The following is a 25,239-nucleotide window of genomic DNA, read 5'->3' as shown; positions in this document are numbered from 1 at the left end:
GTCTATTTATTTATATTTCCTAAGTAGATTGATAGTTTTTTTTTTTTTCCCCAAAACCAAGCTCTAGGAAGTTATAGATTTAAATTTTATAATAGAGAAGTGAATGTGATAGAAAGCTTACTGGATTATAGGAAATACAAAGCTTAATTTTTTGAAGTGGTGAAGATAATGAATCTACAAAATGTGTTTTAATTATATTACCATATGTGCTAAATCTTAATCATATTTTTCTTTAAAAATCTAAATATGCTTTGAAATATTCAGTTGATGATTAAGATACTGCAATAAATGGAAACTGTTTTGCAGTAGACCTGCCCTACGGTAGGTTAGTTAATGAAGTTCCTTTAAAATCATTTTCATTAAACCTTTCACATTTAATTGTTCTTACAGGTGGTCGCAATGGTTATGGTGCAAAACTTTGTAATATTTTCAGTACAAAATTTACAGTAGAAACTGCTTGCAAAGAATACAAACATAGTTTTAAGCAGGTATGATAAAAATGTGCTTAATTCTTTTTTTTAAAATTGTGTTTGTTTTATTAAGATAATAGAACCTTAGGTAAATTGCAATGATACCTATATAACTTTTTTTTTTTTTTAATCATTAAGCAAGTCGTCAAAGTAAAAAGACTTCAGAATGCCTGGAAGATTTTATATAAACCTATCTTTCTCCCATCCCATTCTTTTAAAACAAAATACTCTGTTTAACAGACTTTTCCTTTAACTTATTTAAGTAATAGAGAAAATGTCCTGAAATCTCCCAAGATAATTGAAATGCATCTACTTAGCATATGTGAAAAATTCTTCATTGATTTATCAAATTTATATTTCAAAATTTTATCGTATTTCACTTTTTAAGACCTTTGAAAATGGTTTGACATTTTACATAAGCTAGAATAATTTTGTTAGGAAAGGCATAATACCTTTTTATTTTTGTAAAATTCTGTATGGTCATGTTGAAGAATGTTTAACAGTGTATAAAGTTGTGCAGTTTATTTTGCTTATTTTTAGCATGAGGTTGTGGGATTTTTGTTTGCTTGTCTATTTGTTTTTGTTGCGCCCATGGCATGTGGAAGTTCCTTGGCCAGGGATCAAACTAGCGCCGTAGTGACCCGAGCTGCTTGCTGTGACAGTGCCAGATCCTTAACCTGCTGCACTGTAAGGGAACCCCATGAGGTTGTTTTAATAGTAGTGTTTAATTTTTTTTTCATTTCTAATATCAGTTTCAAGGCATCGTTTGGTCTGTTGGGAAGCCGGAAAATGGATATAGTTGTGGTAAATGTATTTCATTAGATGGTATTTATATATTATCAAAGATAGAACCATTATAGAAATATTTGAATGTTTTTTCTTTTAAAGACATGGATGAATAATATGATGAAGACTTCTGAAGCCAAAATTAAACATTTTGATGGTGAAGATTACACATGTATAACATTCCAACCAGATCTGGCCAAATTTAAGATGGAAAAACTTGACAAGGATATTGTGGCTCTCATGACCAGAAGAGCTTATGATTTGGCTGGTTCATGCAAAGGAGTCAAGGTTATGTTTAATGGAAAGAAATTGCCTGTAAGTGTCTTATATAATAGTTAATGCTTTGTCAGTTTGTAAATAGCTTATAGTTAGATTTTGCTTTTAAATATAATCTGTTAATCTTTTTATTTTACTTTTTAAATTTTTTTTGCTTTTTAGGGCCACACCACGGCATATGGAGGTTCCCAGGCTAGGGGTCCAATTGGAGCTACAGCTGCTGGCCTACACCAGAGCCAGATTTGAGCTGAGCAGTGTCTGAGACCTATACACAGCTCAAGGCAACTCTGGATCCTTAACCCACTGAGCGAAGCCTGCGCATTGAACCAGCAACCTCATGGTTTCTAGTCAGATTCGTGTCCATTGCGTTGCCCATGACGGGAACTCTATTCTGTTAATCTTTTTAAACTGATAGGTTTAAATGACTAAAATGATATATTTTGATGTTGATAAATTTGGATTAAATTTACCATCTTGCTATCTGATTTTTACTCATTGTATTCTTTGTTTTTTATTTCCTCTTATGCTGCCTTCTCTGGTTTTAATTGAACATTTTTTAAATGATTCCATTTTATCTCCTCAATTTACTTATTATTATACTTGTTAAAACTTCGTTGGGTGCCCTGGGGTTTATAATATACACTTGTAAATGATTTGAGTCCACCTTCAAATAATTTATCACTTCATATGTAGCAAAAAGATTTTATAACAGCAAAGTCCCTTCTTTCCATCCCCTTGTGTCAGTGTCATCATACATTTCATGTTACCTATGCTATTAACAACAGAAGAGGAAAGAGGGAAGTGCAAGAAATATTTGATGGCAGAAATTTTTCCGCAATTAGTGACATTATTGCTTTAAATAGTCAGTTATCTTTTAATGCAATGAAAAATACACTAAAAAGCTATATTTTACCTTCACTTATTCCATTTCCATGCTCTTAATTTCTTGTTGTAGATCTAAGTTTCTAATCTTAACCATATTCCTTCTGTCTGGAGATTTTTCTTTGATATTTATTTCCTGTATGGTAGGCCTGCTGGCAGGTAAATTCCCTCAGCTTACATTTGTCTGAGAGAGCCCTTTTTTCCTCACTTTCAAAGGAAATAGAATTTCACTGGATATAGAATTATGGATTGACAGGTTTTTTCCAGCACTTTAAAAATGTCACTGTTGTCTTGTTTGCATGGTTTCTGCTATAGGTCATATCCTTTTTCCTCTGTTGGTAAGATGTTTCTTTTTCCTCTGGCTGTGTTGAAGATTTTCTATTTGTCTTTGGTTTTTGAGTATGATATGTAGGTGTGTATATAGTTTTTTGTTTGTTTGTTAGCACTTATTCTGTTTGTTTCCTGAACTTGTTGGATCTGTTGTTTGGTGTCTGTCACTAATATTGGAAAATTTTTGGCTGTTATTTCCACAAATATTTCTTTTTTTTTTTTTTTGTCTTTTCTAGGGCCACACCCGTGGCATATGGAGATTCCCAGGCTAGGGGTCTAATCGGAGCTGTAGCCACCAGCCTATGCCAGAGCCACAGCAACACAAGATCTGAACCATGTCTGAGACCTGTACCACAGCTCACTACAACACCAGATCCTTAACCCACTGAGCAAGGCCAGGGATCGAACCTGCAACTCATAGTTCCTAGTTGGATTTGTTAACCACTGAGCCACGATGGGAACTCTCAATATTTCTTTTACGTACTGTTCTTTCTTTTCCTTCTGGTATTCCAAATATGCATATATTGTAGGGTCCCAAATACTTGGATATTTTGCTCTGCTTTATGCACTGTTTTCTCTTAGTGTTTTAGTTTGTTTAATTTCTGTTGCTGTATTTTCAATTTCATGGATTTTTTTTTTTTCCTTTACTGTGTCAAGTATACTGCAGAGCCTGCCAAAGGCATTCTTCATATCTTTTACTGTGTTTGATTTCTAGCACTTTCATTTGATTCATTCTTAGAGTTTCCATCTCCCTGCTGAAGTTGCAAGTTATCTACCTTTTCCATTAGAGACTTTAACATATTAGTCACGTTATTTTAGATTTCATATCCGATAGTTAAGTCGTCAGTGAATATACAAGTATGGTTCTGATGGTTGCTTTGTCTTTTCAGACTGTTTTTTTTCCTGCCTTTTGGCATGCCTTGTAAGATTTTGTTGAAAATCAACTATGTTGTGTAGAGTAGTAGATATGGAGTGAGTAAGCTTTAGTATGAGGATTTATGTTAATCTGTACAGGAAATGAGCTGTGCTTGTAATCTGTTGTTACTGTTGTCACTAGTGTTGAAGTTTGTTGTTGCTGTGGGCACCAGATACTTCAAATTCTTTTTTGTTTTTATCATTTGTTTTTACTTTGGGCCTCCCCTTTGAGCTGCTGCTTAGTAGGGTCTCTGTCTTGCAGCTCTTTCAGCTGAAAACCCCTGTTAATGCTGGAGGCCTCCTGGTCTGGTTGCAGGTTGAGGGAGACTTTTGTGTCTGATTCAGTCTCAGACTTTGTTGGGTGCTGTGGACCTGCCTCAGGGTTTGGCCTTCAGAGGCCAGAGGAGTGTCTGTCCCTACTGTAAAAGTAGAGATTTTTCCTTTGTCCTCTATTCTTTTTCTCTAGTTGCAGCAGGCTACGACTACCAGTGCTTTCATTCGGTATCCTTCAGGCTCTCACCCTGCAGAATAAGCTTTTTTAAAATTTAAATAAGATGGGGGTGGTGTGAGTGTGGCTGGGTGAGTTACTTGATCCCAGTGGTAACATTTTACCACAGCTTTCTAGCAATACCCTTTCCCCTGTAAATTAAGCTTTTTTTTTTGGGGGGGTAAGGAAGATGGGTATGGGTAGAGTTCTCTGTGGCTGCTATTCTCCAGTCCATTCCCATGAGGGGTTGGAACTTTTTCTAGATTCTCTCTGATCTTCCCTGTGAAAACCTGCTGGGGGTCCTGGAGGAAACACCTGCAAAAAGAGTAAGAACCTCTTGATTCATAGCACTTAGGTACTTCACACGCTCATGCTAGTCCACACTTGTCCTATAGCACTTTGTCAGAACTTCTAGTTTAAGATTCATAGGACCTTATCTAAGATTTTTGAAGACTCACTTCAGTGTTTTTACAGCTGTTTTCTGGTAAGGGTGCTGTTGCTGCTGCTTCTTTCAGCCCTCTACATGTCTGAACTCAAACTGGAAGTCAACTTTGTCATTTTAAAGTCTAAACTTTTGAAAGATTTTATAATTTATTTGTCCAGCTGTCCCTTCATAACCTTCTTCATCAAGTGCATATGGGAATGAAGACCTTTTTAAAGGGAGGAAATCAAGGAGTGGAGTGAGGGGAAGATATGAAGGTTTGGATGTGCAGATAGAGAGCTATTGTGAGTGAGGGGAAGTGGGAGAGTACCTGAAGGCAGGCACCTAGTCCAGCTTTCAGTTTATTGTTTTTGTTTTCCAAATTATTAGGTAAATGGGTTTCGCAGTTATGTAGATCTTTATGTGAAAGACAAATTGGATGAAACTGGAGTGGCCCTGAAAGTTATTCATGAACTTGCAAATGAAAGATGGGATGTTTGTCTCACATTGAGTGAGAAAGGATTCCAGCAAATCAGCTTTGTAAATAGTATTGCAACAACAAAAGTGAGTACCCCAGTTCTTTGTTTCCAAGTCAATGGTAGAACAATGTTACATTAAAAACAACAAAAACCCAGACTGCTTTGTGAAATCCAAATTGACTTATGAAAATAAAAGCTTATTTTCTATGAAATAGCTGTTTTACAGTTTAAACGTCCATTGAGAAATACATTTGTATGATTAGTATTTATAGTTGAATACATTTGTATTTTATGAAATTTAGAATGAAAACAAACTCCTTATTCTGTGTTCTGAGTTTAGAGTGTAAAAGAGTAAATGAGAAGACATGAATCTGTGTTGGGGTCAGATTGTGTAATGCATTATCTGCTCTTCTAAGGAGTTTGGACCCTTTTCTGTAGGCTTTTGAATTTGAAAATCAAGTAAATTCTTCTCACTTATAAGCACTTAGCCATTGACCATAATGCAGTATTAGTCTATACTAGCCTATATTTTAGAATGATCTAGAGTGGAGATTTGTCAAGTTTTAACTTTTTTTTTTTTTTTTGTTAAAGGGCTATACCGTGGCATGTGGAAGTTCCTGGGCCTAGGGGTTGAATTGGAGCTGCAGCTGCTGGCCTATGCCATAGCCATGGCAACACCAGATCCAAGCCGCATCTGCGACCTACACTGCAGCTCATGAATATTAGTCAGGTTCCTAATGCACTGAGCCACAATGCAAGCTCCCTTAACTCTTTTTTTTTTTTTTTTTTTTTTTAATAATCTAGCATCACTTTTTTTAGTCAATAGATATCTTGTATTAGATATGATTGCTTTTTATTATATGTAATAGAAACCTAATATACAATGGTTTGTAAACATGTAAAGGTTTTCTTTTTTCTCTTAAGACTGGGGACTGACTGGTGGTAGGTAGGCATCTTAATCTGGTCCTGTGATTCCATAGTGTCATCAGGGACCTGTGCTCTTCCTGCCTTTCATTCTCATGTCTTTATGACGATGCCTGCTGAGCCCTTCCAGGTTCTAGGGAGAGAGAATGAAGTTCATCAGTTGCATGTGCCATCTAAATCTCTCCCCCTTTTACAGAAATACAATAGCTTTCCTGGAACTCCCATCCAGTAGACCTCTGCTAATGACTCTGGTTAGAACTAGGTCAGGTGGTTACCTCTAGCTGCCAGGGAGTCTAGATTGGTGAATCTTTTTAATTGGGCTTGTTGCCAGTTAAAAACAAACAAATTTGGGTTTGTCAATAAGGTAGAAGGGGAAAATGGTTATTGGATGGACAACTGTGGATTGGCTGCCATAGTTCCTAAGTGTAAATCTTGTGTCATTACCTCCACCAGGCCAGTGTTCATTCTCACTTTCGTGTGTCTTTTTATTAGTTTTCACTTTGTATGGAGTTACTAATTAGCTTTATGACCAAAAAGACTTTATTTTTAAAATCACAACTCTGACTCATCTTAGTCTTCTGGAAAGTAAGGGTTGATAATGTAATATTGACTTCACAAGCTCTTGTGAAGATTAAGTGCTCATTCTAGAAAAAAATGAATATGTAAGTATTTTGCTACCTTAACAGTAGAAGATTTTGGATTCTATTTTTTCTTCCTTCTTTAGGGTGGACGGCATGTGGATTATGTAGTTGACCAAGTTGTCGGTAAACTGATTGAAGTAGTTAAGAAAAAGAACAAAGCTGGTGTGTCAGTGAAACCTTTTCAAGTAAGTGATGTTTTATATATTCTGTTGAATTATTAAATAATTTTGTTCTCATGTTGACCTTTTTTGGATATGTTTTCAACAGGTAAAAAACCACATATGGGTTTTCATTAATTGCCTTATCGAAAATCCAACTTTTGATTCTCAAACTAAAGAAAACATGACTCTGCAGCCCAAAAGCTTTGGGTCCAAATGTCAGCTGTCAGAAAAGTTTTTTAAAGCAGTGAGTAAAATCTATATTATTTTTCAGCGTTTTTAAAAATTGAGAGTTACGTAGTTTTCTTGATTTATTATGATAAATTATTGTAATTTGTTCTAATTTTTATGTTTCTTTCTTGTATTAACTGTGGGTGCAGGCATAACTTATACTAAAAACTAATATGCTTGATTCTGAAAACTTCAAAGGTTAGACAGTATCTCATGAAATGATTATTTTGCCAGGCATTAAAATAGGGAATCATGTAACTAATTTGTGTTTTTAGCTTTTCACTGGCCAGCTTTTATGAAAAGCCAGATAAATCTGGCTTACCTCTAACAAATGCATAGGTCTTTATAGGACTCCTGATTTCGTTTTTTATACTCAATTCAAATTCATCTATTTTTACCTTTATATAGCTTTTTAAAATGGTGGTAACATATGCAAAACATAAATTTACCATATCCTATATATTTTAAAATTTTATTTTACTTTGTACATATTTATTTTGTCTTTAACTCTTATGAAACAAGATGAGAGTATAAATAAATAAAAAATCTTACATTTATAACTAGCCTTATGGCTGCTAATAATAATCATAACCTTTTATGAGTAAGCAAGATTTGCCTCAATTCTCTTGTTCACCAATACCATCAAATATATATTAAATAATCATACTTAAAATACCTTTAAGTGTTTGTACTGGGAATGTAAAGATGAATGAATTACAGCTCCTCCTCTTTGGCAGCTTATAGTTCGTTGAAGGAGTAGCGTGTAACTGCAATAGAGGTTACGTATTTATCAAATTCCAGTACTGGAATTTCAAAGACAGGCCTCATAAACAAAAACAAATTATTCTTTAGGTATTAGCTAAAGGCCTATAGAGTAGTACTTGGGGTCTAAACATAACAAATTCTGAATACAAATGACACTATGTTTTGATTTCCCAAATTACAAATAACAGTCCTTATCATGACGTGATTTGATTTTAGATTTTTACATTCTTTTACTTTTGGCAGAGGGAGTTTACATCTGGCAACATAGTTCACCTCTGTTTACATCTCATACTCCATGGCAGTTCCCTTTGTGGTGCAGTGGAAACTAATTGGACTAGTATCCATGTCAGTGGGCCAGGGATATAGGGTTGCCATGAGCTGTGGTGTAGGTCGAAGACACGGCTTGGATCCTGCATGGCTGTGGCTATGGTGTAGGTTGGCAGTTGCAGCTCCAGTTTTGACCCCTGGCCTGGGAACCTCCATATGCCACACGTGTGGCCCTAAAAAGCAAACAAAACAAACAAAAACTCAAATATTCCAGAAAAATATTTCATACATCTAAATCAAACTACCTAGGTTGATTAAAAATAAATAACTCCAACTTGGGATGCTTTATTTTTTGGGGGGAGGGCAGTTTGACATCCTGTCACATGTTGATTCACTATAGAATGACACATATATGACACATACAAGTATAATGTTGAAATCCTCATTACCAAACTTGTTACGAAATAAGGCTATTTATAAGTTCTTGAGTTTATCCTAATGTTCCCTTCAGGTTAATATTTTTTGTCATAGCGAATTCAAGAGTCACATTTCTGTATTGAGGTAATGTCAGAAATGTCAATGTCTAGAATCCCTGAAGTAGTAAATTCATGGGTGGATCAGCTTTTACTTTGTTAAAATTTAACAAAATTGTAACAAAAGCTATTACAAAATTAATTTGTAACAAAAGCAAAATTAATTTGTAACAAAAATGTTTGTTATGGAGTTTATTATAATTTCTTTTTCATGTGCAGTAAAATCACCCTTTCATCATGTTTTTATATCTCAGTGCAATGGGTCATCGTGAATAGCCGCCTGAGTTAGTTTTACCCTAATTAGAATATTTACCAACACACATCATTATTATTATCACTTATTATTTTGCCTTGTAACTCTTAGATTCCAAGTACATTAATTTTAGTTAAGTGTATGAACTTCTGACTTGCTTGTATATCATTACTCTTTCATTTTTAGGCCTCTAACTGTGGCATTGTAGAAAGTATCCTGAACTGGGTGAAATTTAAGGCTCAGACACAGCTGAACAAGAAGTGTTCATCAGTAAAGTACAGTAAAATCAAGGGTATTCCCAAACTGGATGATGCTAATGATGCTGGTAAGTATCAGATCTTTTAAATTTTGATTGAGGTTTTTATTTAGTTAGTTATGGACTGTTTTAATTTTCCACATGTAGACTCTGGGATTTCATGTTCAGAGTATAATTTTACTTTGCTAAAATTGCCACATATGCTGCATATTATTAACTTTGGGGGAATAGAAATTCAGTAAAATATATTTAATATTTAAATTATACTGAACATAATATAAGATGACTTACCGTTTTTCGTTATCATGTGGTTACTGATTTTTTTTTTTTTTTTTGCTTCATATTTTTCATGGTAAAACTGAGAAATTTGGAATGTCTATCATTTTTGGTTTCTCTCAGGTGGCAAACACTCACTGGAGTGCACACTGATATTGACGGAAGGGGACTCGGCCAAGTCGCTGGCCGTGTCTGGGCTAGGAGTGATCGGGAGAGACAGATACGGGGTCTTTCCCCTCAGGGGGAAGATTCTTAATGTGCGGGAGGCTTCTCATAAACAGGTACTTGTCTGTATCTGTGTGTACACATAGGCCCACACATACCACAGTGTAAAACTTTACTAAAACAATTTTTACATGTAAATTCTGACTCACCTTTTGTAAATTTTAATACTTTAAAATACTTTCAATTCTTTTCATTTTTGCACAGATCATGGAAAATGCAGAAATAAACAATATTATTAAAATAGTTGGCCTGCAATATAAGAAAAGTTATGATGATGCAGAATCTCTGAAAACTTTACGCTATGGAAAGATTATGATTATGACTGACCAGGTTGGTTTAAAAGCCACATGTTAACACCTATCTTTTCCATAATGTCCTTTTGCTGTCTGTTTCTGTTTGATATTTTTTCCAAGATAGTACAAGTGAAAGTGATTGTACAGCGGAGGAAAAGTGTTGTTTAGTGGCACTGTTTGTGTGAAGCACATTTTACATTATCTAATTTATGGTAACCATTTTTTTATTATTTTAAAAATGTTTTTAAATGCAGTAAATATTGGAAGAGTAGAAAATAGTGTAGTATTATGGGGTTGAAGTCTACATCTAAGCAGGAAAGAAATGGTGAAAAATACAAGTAAGAAACAATCAATAGAATAATGGCTAATATTTGTATATGATGACATAATTTGGGATACACAAAAAACTATGAGGACTTGAAAAGTAAAATGTTACTAATTAGGAAAGAACTAGAAAATTGAAAAGGAAGAGTTTTCATATGCATTCAACACCTTGTCTCTTGTACTCTAACTGAAAGCATTTGCAGAGAAAGCCTTCCACTGAGAAGCTACTCTGTATTTTTAAGCAGAAATTTATCAATTTTGATGCCAAGAGATTTGTGAGTAATGGTACTCCATGGGAGTCCTTCCAGTGCAGTGGCATCATAACAATGTTTCATGTATTCAGTCATTCTTCTAGTGAAATCTGGGTGAACTACAAAAAAGATAGGGTATTATATTTTATAATCATAGAAAGATTCAGTCTATCACTTAGGTATGTTGTTTATTTGAATTTTAAGAAAATTCTGTACTGTGATCATCCAAAGAATAATCTCTTCTGTTTTGTAAAACACAGTTATAAATTTTGAATGACATTTTGCCTCCTTACTGCATTCCTGCACTTAAAAATTTGGTTATGTAAGTAATTTTTTAATATTTCACAAAATTATTATAGCACTCTTTGCTAACATTTGTTTAGGATCAAGATGGTTCTCACATAAAAGGCCTGCTTATTAATTTCATCCATCACAATTGGCCATCACTTTTGAAGCATGGTTTTCTTGAAGAGTTCATTACGCCTATTGTAAAGGTACTACTTATATCAACATATTTTTATACTGTTGTCTTAAAGAGTAGCAGAAAAACTAACTTTTTTTAAAAATTATTCATTTAAGGCTAGCAAAAATAAGCAGGAACTTGCCTTCTACAGTATTCCTGAATTTGATGAGTGGAAAAAACATATAGAAAACCAGAAAGCCTGGAAAATAAAATACTACAAAGGTTTGTATTCTAAAATTTTGTTAAGTTACTGCTGATATATTTATTTTTATAAGAGCATTTTAAAATGTTTTGAAAGTTTGTCTTTTTTAGCCTTCAAAAATGCTATTGCTGATTTTTAAAGAATTGTACTGGAAAATTTTAAGTAAGTAGAGAGTAGTATAATGGGCACTTACCTAAGAAGTTACTGTCTCATGGCCAATCTTTTTTCGTCGTAATTCTTCTCATTGCCACCCCATTAGTTTGAAATAACTTCCAGATATTAATTATTTCTATAATACTCTAGTATGTATCTCTAAAAAAGTCTTTTTTTTTTTTTTTTTTTTTTTTTTTGTCTTTTTTAGGGCTGTACCTATGACATATGGAAGTTCCCAGGCTAGGGGTTAAATTGGAGCTACATCTGCTGGCCTATGCCACAGCTCATAGCAATGCTGGATTCTTAACCCACTGAGCGAGACCAGGGATTGAACCCACATCCTCGTGGGTAGTAGTTGGGTTCGTTACTGCTGAGCCACAGTGGAAATTCCCTAAGAGAATTTTTTTTTCCTTGCCTGTAATGCCATTATCATACCTTTCTTTAATAACCTTAAATATTCAGTCCATGTTAAAATTCTCCTGAATGTGGAGCTCCCGTCATGATTTAATGGTTATAAAACCCAGCTAGCATCCATGAGGATGTGGGTTCTATCCCTGGCCTCAATCAGTGGGTTAAGGATCTGGCATTGTCATGAGTTGTGGTGTAGGTCGCAGACGCAGCTCGGATCCTGCGTTGCTGTGGCTCTGGCGTAGGCCAGTGGCTACAGTTCTAATGGACCCCTAGCCTGGGAACCTCCATATGTGGCAGATGAGGCTCTAAAAAGACAAAAAGACAAAAACAAACAAACAAACAAAAAAACCAACTCTCCTGAATGTATTAAAAGTTTTTTTTTTATTTTTTTATTTTTTTATAGTTTCTTTTTGCTCCCCTATAACTACGGCATGCAGAAGTTCCCAGGCCAGGGAACAAACCCATACCACAGCTAACCAGAGCTACAACAGTGACAATGCCATGTCCTTAACCTGCTGAGCCACCAGGGAACTCCATTACAGCTTTTTTCCCCCCTGTTTTTGAATCAGAGGATAAGCAAATCCACACATTGCATTTAGTTGATAATTCTGTTAAACCTTAACATACTGTTTCTCTTGTCATATTTTTTCCTTGTAATTGTATAGGCATTGCCAGCTTGATCCATCTGCTTTTCACTTAGTGCTTTTAGATCATCATTGATGTTCATGATTTAAAAATCTTTTTCAGCTTTATTGCAGTATAATTGACAAAATAAAATTGTATGTGGCTAAGGTGTAAACATGATGATTTAATATATGTATATGTTGTGAAATGATTACCAAAATCAAGTTGACACACTGATTGTCTCACAGCTACATTTTTTTTCCCTGTGTGGCAATAATATTTAAGATCTATTTGCTTAGCAGTTTCCAAGTATACAGTAGAGTATTATGGACTAGAGGCATTATGTTGTTCATTAGCTTCCCTACAGCTTGCTCATAACTGAAAGTTTGTACCCTTTAACAGACATCTCCCCATTTCCCTCTTCCTCCCAGCCCCTGGCAACCACCATTCTACTCTCTATCACTATCTGTTTTTTAGATTCCACGTATAAGTGAAATCATACAGTGTTTGGCTTATGTTCACTTTTATTTTTAAAATTGTGCAGGGTTGGGTACCAGTACCGCTAAGGAAGCAAAGGAATATTTTGCTGATATGGAAAGGCACCGCATCTTATTTAGATATGCTGGTCCTGAAGATGATGCTGCCATTACCTTGGTAATAAAGCTAATTTTTAAAAGTCTCTCCTAATATCCATTCCCTTTCTCTGTCTAACTTTTCTTTCCAATCTTGGTTGTCTGTGACAAGTCTCTTTTGAATTCTCCTGCCCAACCTAGTTAATCTTGGTGTCATTCCTCATCACCCCAGAGTATGCCCTGCCTTCATAGCTCTTTAATTCAAAGAACTCTGTTCAAGTGTACTTCTCATAAAGGCATATTAGAAGAAGCCTTAATTTCCCAGAAACTAATAGTTATTTGCCTTTATAAATTTTAATCTTGTAATGAAATTCATTTTATTTTTAATGTGTGAAATTGTAACTTGTAATCTCTCAGGCATTCAGTAAAAAGAAGATCGATGACAGAAAAGAATGGTTAACAAATTTTATGGAAGATCGGAGACAGCGTAGATTACATGGCTTACCAGAGGTTAGTCCTAAAGAATCATGTCTGGGGGAAGAAAGAGAAAGAAACTAAAATTCATGCAATAATGACATAATTGCCATATAACTTTTCTCTCAGCAATTTTTATATGGTACAGCAACAAAGCATTTGACTTACAATGATTTCATCAACAAGGAATTGATTCTCTTCTCAAACTCAGACAATGAAGATCTATACCGTCTCTGGTTGATGGTGAGTAGTTTTTAAGAATCTTTTTCATTTTTTGTATGTTATTGGGTAGATTTTAATTCCATGTGCTTAAAGCCATCCTTAAAATAAATTTTAAAATTCTGAAATTGATCTTTAGATGGTTTAGTAGTTCTGAAATATTTTATATCCTTTAATTTGAATCCTTTAAACCGTTTTTGAGTTTTTAAAGAAAATTAACTTGCAAATTTTTAAAGCCTTTGTCCCAAGTTGTTGGAGACTTTTAAACTAGAAAGTAAAATGTGATTTTGATAAGTTCTAAAGTATTTATTAGAGACTGAATTTTAAAAGTGCCTTTAATCCTCAGTACCCAAAAACCTAATGCTTTTAACTTATTTAATTTGACAAAAATATTTAGAAATGGCTACCTAGTAATCAAGAGCAGATTTTAGTTTTCTATCTAGAGCTTTTTGATTTTGATTTTATAACTTTTTTTTTTTTTTTTTTTTTTTTGTCTTTTTGCTATTTCTTTGGGCCGCTCCCGCGGCATATGGAGGTTCCCAGGCTAGGGGTCGAATCGAGCTGTAGCCCCCGGCCTACGCCAGAACCACAGCAACGCAGGATCTGAGCCGTGTCTGCAACCTACACCACAGCTCATGGCAACACACCGGATCGTTAACCCACTGAGCAAGGGTAGGGACCAAACCCGCAACCTCATGGTTCCTAGTCGGATTCGTTAACCACTGCGCCACGACGGGAACTCCTGATTTTATAACTTTTAACAAGTTAGTTGATTTTTTAAAAAATTTTTTTAATTGTTATTTCCCCAATACAATTTTTTTCCTGCTGTACAGCATGGTGACCCAGTTACACATACATGTCTACATTCTTTTTTCTCCCATTATCATGCTCCATCAGAAGTGACTAAACATTGTTCTCAGTGCTATACAGCAGGATCTCATTGCTAATCCATTCCAAAAGCAATAGTTTGCATCTATTAACCCCAAGCTCCCAATCTATCCCATTCCCTCCCTCTTGGCAACCACAAGTCTGTTTTCCAAGTCCATGATTTTCTTTTCTGTGGAAAGGTTTCTTTGTGCCATATATTAGATTCCAGAGGTAAGTGATATTGTATTGTATTTGTCTTTCTCTTTCTGACTTATTCCATTCAGTATGAGAGTCTCTAGTTCCATCCATGTTGGTGCAAATGACATTATTTTGTTCTTTTTTATGGCTGAGTAGTATTCCATGTGTATATATACCATATCTTCCTATTCCAATCATCTGTCAATGGACATTTGGGTTGTTTCCATGTCTTGGCTATTGTGGATAGTGCTGCAATGAACATGCAGGTGCATGTGTCTTTTTCAAGGAAAGTTTTGTCTGGATGTATGCCCATGAGTGGGATTGCTGGGTCATATGGTAGTTCTATGTACCATTTCTAAGGTACCTCCATATTGTTCTCCATAGTGGTTGTACCAGCTTACACTCCCACCGACAGTGTAGAAGGGTTCCCTTTTCTCCATACCCCCTCGAGCATTTGTTATTTGTGGACTTATTAATGATGGCCATTCTGAGTGGTGTGAGGTGGTATCTCATGGTAGTTTTGATTTGCATTTCTCTAATAATCAGGGATATTCAGCATTTTTTCATGTGCTTGTTGGCCATCTGTATATCTTCCTTGGAGAAATGTCTATTCAGGTCTTTTGCCCATTTTTCTATTGGGTTGTTGGCTTTTTTGGTATAATTTAGAGACTAGGCCCTTGTCAGTTGCATCATTTGAAACTATTTTCTCCCATTCTGTAAGTTGTCTTTTTTTCTCTTTTTGGTTTCCTTTGCTGTGCCAAAGAAGTTAGTCAATTTTTATGTACCTTGATTTTTCAGATAGTAACAGATCTACTAATCCATCTAGTTCTAGCTTTAAGTTACATCCTTCTCTGAAGTCTTCTCTGATACTCGTGTTTAAATTGGTCTCAGATGTCTATAAATTTCTATGCCAATAATTGTATGCCTTTTATTCGTCTTAATATTGCCTCCTCAATTAGATAAAATTCTTAAGAAAATTGGCCAGATTTTATCATCCTCTTGTTTCTGCTGTGCTCTGAGCCCACAATGATGCTGATGTTAGCTAGCGTATACTGAAAAGCTTATTACTCTGCTCATCGGCCTAGATCAAGAAGAAAGATAGGGAAGCAGAGTGTTTTGCTTGCATTATCTCATGTAATACTATGATCACCCTTTATTTCTGTTATACTGATGAGGACACTGAGACTTACTGGTTTAATAAGTTGTGAAAAGTCACATGGCCAAGTTGAGAAGAGTATCCAGATAGGTAAGATTCTAAAGCCTACATTTTTAACTAGAAGAACACATCTCTTCTTTATAAGAGTTTTCCTAATTTAGGATAATAATAGTTTTCAGGCTCATTGATGGCTTGCTGGCACTTTTAATCAACTGACATTTTGGGCATATGAGCATTTGGGAACTCCTACAAACGGAATTTGGTGCCACCGAACAGTTATTTAAGACCCGAAGGGGGTTTTTCAGTTGGTATCTGATTTTGAAATAGATTGAGATTGTGTAAAATGTATGAGTATATACTCATTTTGTTACAAAATGTCAAGTAAACAATTTTAATTATTTTTCAAGAAGCAAACTCTTTTTACTCTTGAACATACAGAACATTGTCATCACTAAAATAAACTACAACTGTAGCTTGAGTAGAGTTTTAAAAGAAGGTTGTTCTTTTTAAAAACAGGCTTTAAACCAGGCCAACGAAAAGTTTTATTTACCTGTTTCAAGAGGAATGATAAACGTGAAGTAAAAGTTGCCCAGTTGGCTGGATCTGTTGCTGAGATGTCTGCTTATCATCATGGAGAAGTAAGCATTAAGAGTGGAATTAGTTAAGAACTATACTTATTGGCATGAGGGATGGTACTAGAATGATAGATTAAACATAATAAAATATTTTTATAAGGCCTTTGGAAATGTAAGAGAATTGAGAGTTTGGATTTTAATAAAAATTAAGATATATATATATAAAATTTAGAATATTAATGTTCTGTCTGTTCTGTTCTATAGCAAGCATTGATGATGACTATTGTGAATTTGGCTCAGAACTTTGTGGGAAGTAACAACATTAACTTGCTTCAGCCTATCGGTCAGTTTGGAACTCGGCTTCATGGTGGCAAAGATGCTGCAAGCCCTCGTTATATTTTCACAATGTTAAGGTAATTGCTGATGCCTGGGTATAAAGTTTTATTTGAAGTTTATTGGAAATAATGAAATGTGTAATAAAATTGTAACTATGGAGAGACACAATTAGGTATTATGTTGAGGGTGAATGTTTCAAATTATTTGATCACATATGGAATGAAATTTGTTCATCTCAATTTTTAAGAATTATTGGTGAAACCAGTTCTAATGAAGGTAAGGGTTTTTTCTGACCCAACTTTATTTTTTAGGCTGAACATGAGTTCTGTGTTTTAGTCAGAATAAGAGGAAATCCTGAAAAAGTTATTTGTCAGTGCTAAGAACTTAGGCAGGTAAGTCAGTAACACAAGTCAAATAGGGCTATTTTATTTTTGGTTTTGTGTCTGAGAGAAATGTATTTGGTGATAACATTAGGTATATTTTATTAAGTTTAAATTAAGCACATGTAACCAAAATTCTTTAAAAATGCTTTCTTTTTAAAAGTTTTTTTTGAGATATGAAGTAATTATGTATAAAGTTTTGTTCCCTAAAGCTATGACAATGTTCCATGTTTTTCTTTTTCCTTTTATTAGCTCTTTAGCAAGACTGCTTTTTCCTGCTGTGGATGACAACCTGCTTAAATTCCTCTATGATGATAATCAACGTGTAGAGCCTGAGTGGTATATTCCCATAATTCCCATGGTTCTAATAAATGGTGCTGAGGGTATTGGTACAGGATGGGCATGTAAGCTACCCAACTATGATGCTAGGGAAATTGTGAACAATGTCAGACGAATGCTGGATGGCTTGGATCCTCATCCCATGGTAATTCTGGAGAACTTAATATTGTTGTTTTAAAGAAATGTGTGAACTGCAAAGGCCAGTCATTTTAGAAAAGTAATGGAGCCATTTTGATTTTAGAACATATTGTAAACAATAAAGACCCCATTAGTGTGTAACTTGATATGTGCTTACAGTAAAAGATAAACAGTTTGGAGAAAGCCTAGAGATAAAGTTTATGGGGAGAAACTATTGAAATTTTCAATACCCTATTTCAGGCTTTCAGATATCTAAATGGAGTTCCGTCGAGGCTCAGTGGAACGAACCTGACTGGTATCCATGAGTGATCTCTGGCCTTACTCAGTGGGTTAAAGATCTGGCGTTGCCGTGAGCTGTGGCATAGGTCACAGATGTGGCTCAGGTCCCGTGTTGCTATGGCTGTGGTATAGGCTGGCAGCTATAGTTCTGATCTGACCCCTAGCCTGTGAACCTCGTATGCCATGGGTGTGGCCCTACAAAGACCAAAAAAAAAAAAAAAAAAAAAAAACCTAAATTAAAAAAAAATAAGGCTTTTATGACAAAGTTATGTGCCATTTTGTTATCATTCTTAAACTTCTGAATCATATTAGAGTTGTCAGAATGCATAAAAACACATTATATATATTTTAATATATCCCCATGTTTTTTAGTTTTGCCTTTTCCTTATGTCACTCATTGTGTTCTGTTCTTCCCCCAAACTCTTCCAAGAAAAGCCTCTTAAAAAACTTACACTCTTATACATGATTTAAATCAGAGATTTCCATTTATCATGATACACAAAAATAGAAGTATATTTTTATTATTTTTATTATAATGGTAGTACTCATTGTAGAAAATATAAATAAGCAAACATGAAAAATATTTCATGTATTAGAAGCAAACTTAATGTTTCTATGTATTTAAGTTTTATTTAATTTTTATATTTTAAAGGAAGAAATTAGATGACTATGATTTAAAATCTTTTTTCCCCTGAATATTTTAAAGTACTTTAAAATATCTTTAACCAAGGTATCAATTTACTTTTTTTTTTTTTTTTTGTAATTAGTTTTTTCATTTTCTTATTATTGAAATTTGAGCAGGGGTTATATTCTGGAAACAAGTACTTATCACATAGGTGTTTTGCAAATATTTTCTCCCCATGTGTTGCTTGTCTTTCTTTTTTTTTAATTTATTTTTATTTATTTTTTTTTCCTTTGTATAGCATGGGGACCAAGTTGCACATACAAGTATACATACTATTTCTACTTTTCATAATTAGAGCTTTTCAGATACATTTTAGAATGCTTAGTATATTTGATCATTACATGTTTCAGATACATTTTAGAATGCATTTCAGATACATTTTCGAATGCTTAGTGTATTTGATTATTACCTGTTTCATATGTATACACACATATATGTATCTTCTATATATGATACTGTACTAAGTGATGAGATAAAGAACTATTGTTCCTGTTTTCAAAAAGTTAATATGTTGTCAAGGCAAGACATCTGGGCATGAAGTTTACAGTGACAAAAGGTGTTAATATTTGCTCAGTGTGCCAGAAGGAATGTCCCATGATGTATCCCTAACTTCTTAGTGAAAATAACAAATACGAATTTTAGAAGAGGAAGAAATCGTAATTAGGCTGAGAAGGCTGAGTAAGATTTATAAAGATCAGTGGGGTGTGGGGAGCTGAGTCATTGTCACAGCTGGTGGATTGAGTGAGTGATAGTGAATATTCAAAATATCAAAGAGTAAATGTGGAGGAAGAGTCATGTCTGAAAGGCAAATCATTGGAGAGAAGTTGGAAAGCTAGATTGGGTCCAGACTGTGGAAGGCATTTAATGTAATGTCTGAGGATTTTGAATTTAAAGCATTTTTAATCTTCCAGAGAAATAAGTATGGAAGTAATAGGTTGGAAGAAAAAAGTAATATTCTCGGAAGAGTAGGAAAGATGACGCTAAGGTTTTTCTGTTTTGGGTTTTTTTTTGTTTGTTTGTTTGGCTGTACCCATGGCATATGGAAATTTCCAGGCCAGAGGCTGAATCTGAGCTGCATCTGTGACCTACGCTGCAGCTGTGGCAACTCTGGATCCTTGGGCCACACTGGGAACTATGATGCTAAGGTTTTGAGTCTGGGGTATGTTGAGATGTGTACTCAAGATTGAGTGATTATTTGGAGAGGGCCTAGTGTGGGTGAGAGGGATTTAGTTTCAATTGTGCGAACCTATCAGTAGCAACAGAACTTCAACTAAGGGGAATTCAAAGTGAGAAGGCAGGGGAGTTCTGTACATGGCACAGTGGGTTAAGGATCTGGTATTGCTGTGGTGTAGGTCTCAGCTGTGGCTCAGATTTAGTCCCTGTTCTGGGAACTTCCATATGCTGCAGGTGGGGCCAAAAACAAAACAAAAACAAAAAGTGAGAAGTCAGGGCCTTAATGTATTTTTATTTTCCTCTGCAGCTTCCAAACTACAAAAACTTTAAAGGAACAATCCAAGAACTTGGTCAAAATCAATATGCAGTCAGTGGGGAAATATTTGTGGTGGATAGAAACACAGTGGAGATTACAGAGCTTCCAGTTAGAACATGGACACAGGTTGGTATAAGTATGTGAATTGCCTGTGAGGAGGGCACTTCCTTTCTGGTAAGAATATGATGCCATCATTGTTTGCCCTGAGTCTGTATAGTGTTCACAGTCCCATATACATTTTGACTCATTCATTTGAATTTGTGCTTACCATTCAAAAGGTAATTTAAAAGTTTAACTTACCCAAATGTAGAATGACTTAATTAGGTTTAAAAAAGACTTTATGTTGAAATGAGTAAACTCCTATGTAAGAACATGTGCTTTGAACCCTTGTAAGTGTGGTCAGTAAATTCACGTCAGTCAGCATCAGATGAAAAAGTGTGGGCTTCATCTCGTCAGTTCTAGTTGATGTCATCCTCTTTGTTCTCTCTATCCTCTTGCCCTTGAGTGTGAGCAGTCAGACCATTACCATTATTGCTTTTCCCACTGAGGTCATGGGTTGTGTGCTATCATGACTGGGCAGGATATAATAGGGATGGAGCTTTTTTCTTTTTCTCCCCAGTGGAATTGAGAGTTTTTTAAAAATTGCGTAACTTCATGGTATGAGAACATGAATGTGTGCCATGAAAGAATTATTTATTTTTAAATCTTTTCTAGGTATATAAAGAACAGGTTTTAGAACCTATGCTAAATGGAACAGATAAAACACCAGCATTAATTTCTGATTATAAAGAATATCATACTGATACAACTGTGAAATTTGTGGTGAAAATGACTGAGGAGAAACTAGCGCAAGCAGAAGCTGCTGGACTGCACAAAGTTTTTAAACTTCAAACTACTCTTACTTGTAATTCCATGGTAATTGACTAGATTTACTATGAATTTAACCTTTCTTGCATGCTGTAAGTTGGATTTTTATAGTTGACTGCATGATGGGAGTGGCTGTAGAAGTCTGTGTTTCCCCTCTGTCTCTCTGCTAAAGAATCTAGAGGTACATTCCTTTTCCTCTAAAGGTATCCTCTACTCTAATTGCAACTCTGCATTTGTGCATCTAGGCTTGAACACACAGGATACATGTACCTTCACACCCTGAATGAAAGTTATGAGAGTGGTCATTGCAGGATTTTGGTGGGCTGTATGCCTGTTTCTATTAGCATTTAATTGTGGAGTACTTATAGTCTCATAATTCTAATCTGCTTTATTAAATGTGTATAATTGGGGAGGAAGGTAAAAAGCGAATATATATGATTATCCTTGTTCCATTCCAAATTAGCTTTTAGAAAGAGTATAAGAAATACAGCAATATCAGTGACTGACAAAAAAGTGCCATAACCTGCCAAGCAAGGCTGGTAGAAAAAGAAGAAAAAAGAGAAGTAAAATCCCCCCCAGATTGAAGTTTGAGTGAATTGTAGCACATTGGTAAAAAATGAAAGGCAAATGCACATATCCTTAGTAACTGGGAGAGAGAGAACTTTAGTATTTTTAAACTTAGATAGAATGTTTATTTTTTAGTTTGAAAAAAATTAGGTGGTTATAGTTTTAGATAAGGACTTTTTTTTTTTTTTTTTTTTTTTTTTTGTCTTTTTTTAGGGCCATACCCATGGCATATGGAGGTTCCCAAGCTAGGGGTCAAATCAGAGCTGTAGCCGCTGGCCTATGCCACAGCCAGCCACGCAGGATCTGAGCCGTGTCTGAAACCTACACCACAGCTCACAGCAATGCCAGATTGTTAACTCACTGAGCGAGGCCAGGGATTGAACATGCGTCCTCATGGGTGCTGGTCAGATTTGTTTCCATTGAGCCACGATGGGAACTCCTAAGACCTTTTATTTAAGGACCTATTTTTATCTTTCAAAATTATTCCTATTTTATGGATACTAGTTGGATTTGTTTCTGCCATTTGTTTCCTATTCCTATTTTAAGTATTTTCATAGTTTTGAGAATTTTATCCATTTCTGAGAGTCACCAAAGGAATATTTACAAAAACGTGCTTAATAAATTTGGTTTTGGCTTTTGGGGGCAGCATGTGTTCATGTAAGTGTATTATGATTATTTTAAGTACTGTAGATATCATACAAATTAAAAATACCAACAAAAACTGTGTTTGCTTAGGTACTCTTTGATCATATGGGATGTCTGAAGAAGTACGAAACTGTGCAAGATATTTTGAAAGAATTCTTTGATTTACGATTAAGCTATTATGGTTTACGTAAGGAATGGCTTGTAGGAATGTTGGGAGCAGAATCTACAAAGCTTAACAATCAAGCCCGTTTCATTTTAGAGAAGATACAAGGAAAAATTACTATAGGTAAGATGCAACATTTAAAAATTTGAACATTAGTTAAAATGGAAAAAAACTTAATTAATAGAAGACATTTTTATCAGTAGAATATAAACAAATACAAATTGAATCTCTTTTCTTGATCCTAACTTTATTTTTCCCTCACATAGAGAATAGGTCAAAGAAAGATTTGATTCAAATGTTAGTCCAGAGAGGTTATGAATCTGACCCAGTGAAAGCCTGGAAAGAAGCACAAGAAAAGGTAATCATTTGCAGAACAAGACATTCAGAGAAGCTTTTAAAAACAACTTCCAAAGCAAATAAAAAACCCATCCCCTAAGTTTTGAATTTAGTACTGCTAAAGGTGCTAAGTAGTCTGGAGACTGAAGTCTTCTGTTAATTCACAAAACAGATATGGTACAGGAATTTGCAGTGCATACTCACTGCAAAGCACTTTGCCATTGTGGTCCAGCCAGGGCCTAGAGACGTGACTCTGGGTTTGAGAAGGTTGCTCTGTCTCCTCAGCTTTTTTGCTGAGCCTGCCGTTAAAGGACTATTGTGGTAGTGCTTTGTGAGGTGTGTGTGTACTGTCTGGGAACTATACTGGTAGCTCGTAAAACATTTCTCCCTGGTCAGCTTATGGTCACCATATGGTATCCAGTCACGTTCACTTGATCTGGTTTCAGTTTGTGCTGGCAAGACTAGAGATAAAATGTTCATTACTTACCAATGTTTATTGAGCACCAAGTATGTGCTCTGACCTATAGCTGATCTTTAGCTGAAGATTTAAACCCTGGAACTTCAGATTAAAATCTGATGTTTTATCAATTAAATTGTCCATTTTGGATTGTAGAATACTAATATTCAGTGAATGGAATATTGAAACTTTGGGATTCCTCTCAAGAATTAGCTTCTTGATATTATGTATGATTTAAATGAAAATTTAAAAAGGCAATACAGCATTGTGATTGAGAACACAAATGTATAAAAGGAAATAATACTTAATTAGAATATTGTGTGTGTGTATATACACACACACTTGATGTTACTGTCTTTAAATAGTTATGATTATGTGACATAACTTGAGCTGAAACTTTAAACTTCCCAACATTTATGAGTTCTCAACCATAATGTTTTTTATATTTTTCATCCAACTGCACTGAAATACTGGTTTCATTTACATTATTTAGGTTTTTTTCAATTTTGAACAGTCAATAGAATGCCATATACTAGAGTGAGTAAAATTAGAATAAATTATATATTTAGTAATTACGTATTAAGATAATCTGTTTATTCATTGAGGAAAATGGAGTAGGACAGGGTGGGGAGGAGTGTTCGAAATTAAGATGATTCAAGGACTTTTCCTTTCAGTGTGTTTTATTGCATTCTTAAACCCTAAATGGTTTACATACTACTTGCCCTTCCGTATCACTGTTGGTTTAAATTATATCTTAAAAAATTAGCTATTAAGCTAATTAATTTGATGTTTAATTTTTAAAAATGTGTTCAGGGTTTGAGAATGCCCTCTTGGTAAAAGTAGACTTCATGGGTTTCAATAGTTTCATTGTTATCCTCAAAATTTTTTCAGCATCTTGACTGTGTGTTAACTTTGGGGGTGTGAGAAACAAAAGGAATTGTTTTTACAAGAGTGTCCTGTTGTGTAGAGTTGGAGAAGAGAGAATTCTAAAGCAGATAATTAGAAGATTAAAAACATAGTAGAATTCTTTCATTGGAATTCAGGTTTTTTCCTTACTCCTGAAAGTATCCTTAGTCATCTTCATGTGAACACTGAAGATGCATATATTCATGGAGCTTTCATTAACAGTACTTGGTGTGTCATCAAAACCTAGAACAGACTTATAAAGTGTGGGTCTAAACAGCATTTTATGACACCCACATAATATTTAGTAGTAGTGTAACAACCTAAATATTCCATAGCAATATACTATTTCATGAAGAAATTTTAAAGACTATAGACTGTATTAATTTGTCATAAATTATCTAGGTACTTATTAATCAGCTCAACAACAGCATTCCTTATTTAGCTAATGTTACTTAATTGAATTTGTACTTTTATTTATGTAATGAAGCATCTTACTTTGCAATTTTAATTTTTATCCATTTGCTTCTAAAATACACTTAAATTTTACTTTGTATATATACATTATTTTACTGAAAATTTTAAATTGTAGAGATTTTTTTTTCTTCTTTTTTTTGTTACTAGAAGTGAACTTTGTTTTATGGAGTATATGGTTAACTCAGTCATTTTTAATTATCTGAGTGCCTTTAACAATTTAGATGCAATTTTATTTAATAGCTGTTGTGATTTTTAAAAATTTAAAGGTGATGTCACCTATAAAACTTCTATTAAATTCATTGGATTTTGAAATTTAATATTAGCATAAGAAGATTTTTTTAATTACAACTATCTTTATGAAAAAAGACCTTATGAATAACATTTTAGAATAGCTCTTAAAATTTTTACTTTAACTCACCAGCTCTTAAATTCTTAAGTGAACTTTTTCTTAATCTTTACATGAGTATTCTTACTTGAAAGAATTTTTATTAAGAATTCAATTCTTAGTGACTTAGCATATTTATTATTACTATAAAACATTATTTATAAGTGATATTTATTTTAGCTTTCAAATTATTCATTCACTCACCAGTATAAAAATCTGACAAGATGCAGTGATAAAACATTAGTTCTGCTCTGTTAATTTTAAGATATGGTATCTTCTCAAGCAGTTAATTTTTCATCAGATTCCTGGATAACTAGGGACTGAATACACCATTCCTTTTGAGGACTTTATTGTGCATTTTTGGAAAATTTAAACATTTTTTAGGAAATATATTTTCATAGGTAATCTTGCAGATACCTAAAGTAAACCCACAACC

General features: G+C 34.4%; 1 protein-coding gene across 1 annotated transcript in view; it reads left to right on the top strand.

Moving 5' to 3' along the window:
• TOP2B (topoisomerase (DNA) II beta) overlaps positions 1-25,239 on the top strand; it is a 67,305-nt gene that overhangs the window by 25,585 nt on the left and 16,481 nt on the right. The window contains 21 exon segments of the mRNA NM_001258386.1: positions 391-488; positions 1,359-1,571; positions 4,958-5,131; positions 6,695-6,796; positions 6,879-7,016; positions 9,005-9,143; positions 9,474-9,631; positions 9,780-9,905; positions 10,827-10,937; positions 11,023-11,128; positions 12,841-12,950; positions 13,286-13,378; positions 13,472-13,558; positions 13,561-13,585; positions 16,299-16,420; positions 16,622-16,770; positions 17,326-17,557; positions 19,995-20,129; positions 20,718-20,918; positions 22,173-22,368; positions 22,512-22,603. Coding sequence (NP_001245315.1) covers positions 391-488; positions 1,359-1,571; positions 4,958-5,131; positions 6,695-6,796; positions 6,879-7,016; positions 9,005-9,143; positions 9,474-9,631; positions 9,780-9,905; positions 10,827-10,937; positions 11,023-11,128; positions 12,841-12,950; positions 13,286-13,378; positions 13,472-13,558; positions 13,561-13,585; positions 16,299-16,420; positions 16,622-16,770; positions 17,326-17,557; positions 19,995-20,129; positions 20,718-20,918; positions 22,173-22,368; positions 22,512-22,603 — 2,807 coding nt within the window.

This window comes from Sus scrofa, chromosome 13 (assembly GCF_000003025.6).
Source record: "Sus scrofa isolate TJ Tabasco breed Duroc chromosome 13, Sscrofa11.1, whole genome shotgun sequence".
NCBI lineage: Eukaryota > Metazoa > Chordata > Mammalia > Artiodactyla > Suidae > Sus > Sus scrofa.
The sequence above is the reverse complement of the archived record's forward strand: the minus strand, read 5'-3'. Positions and strand labels throughout refer to the sequence as shown.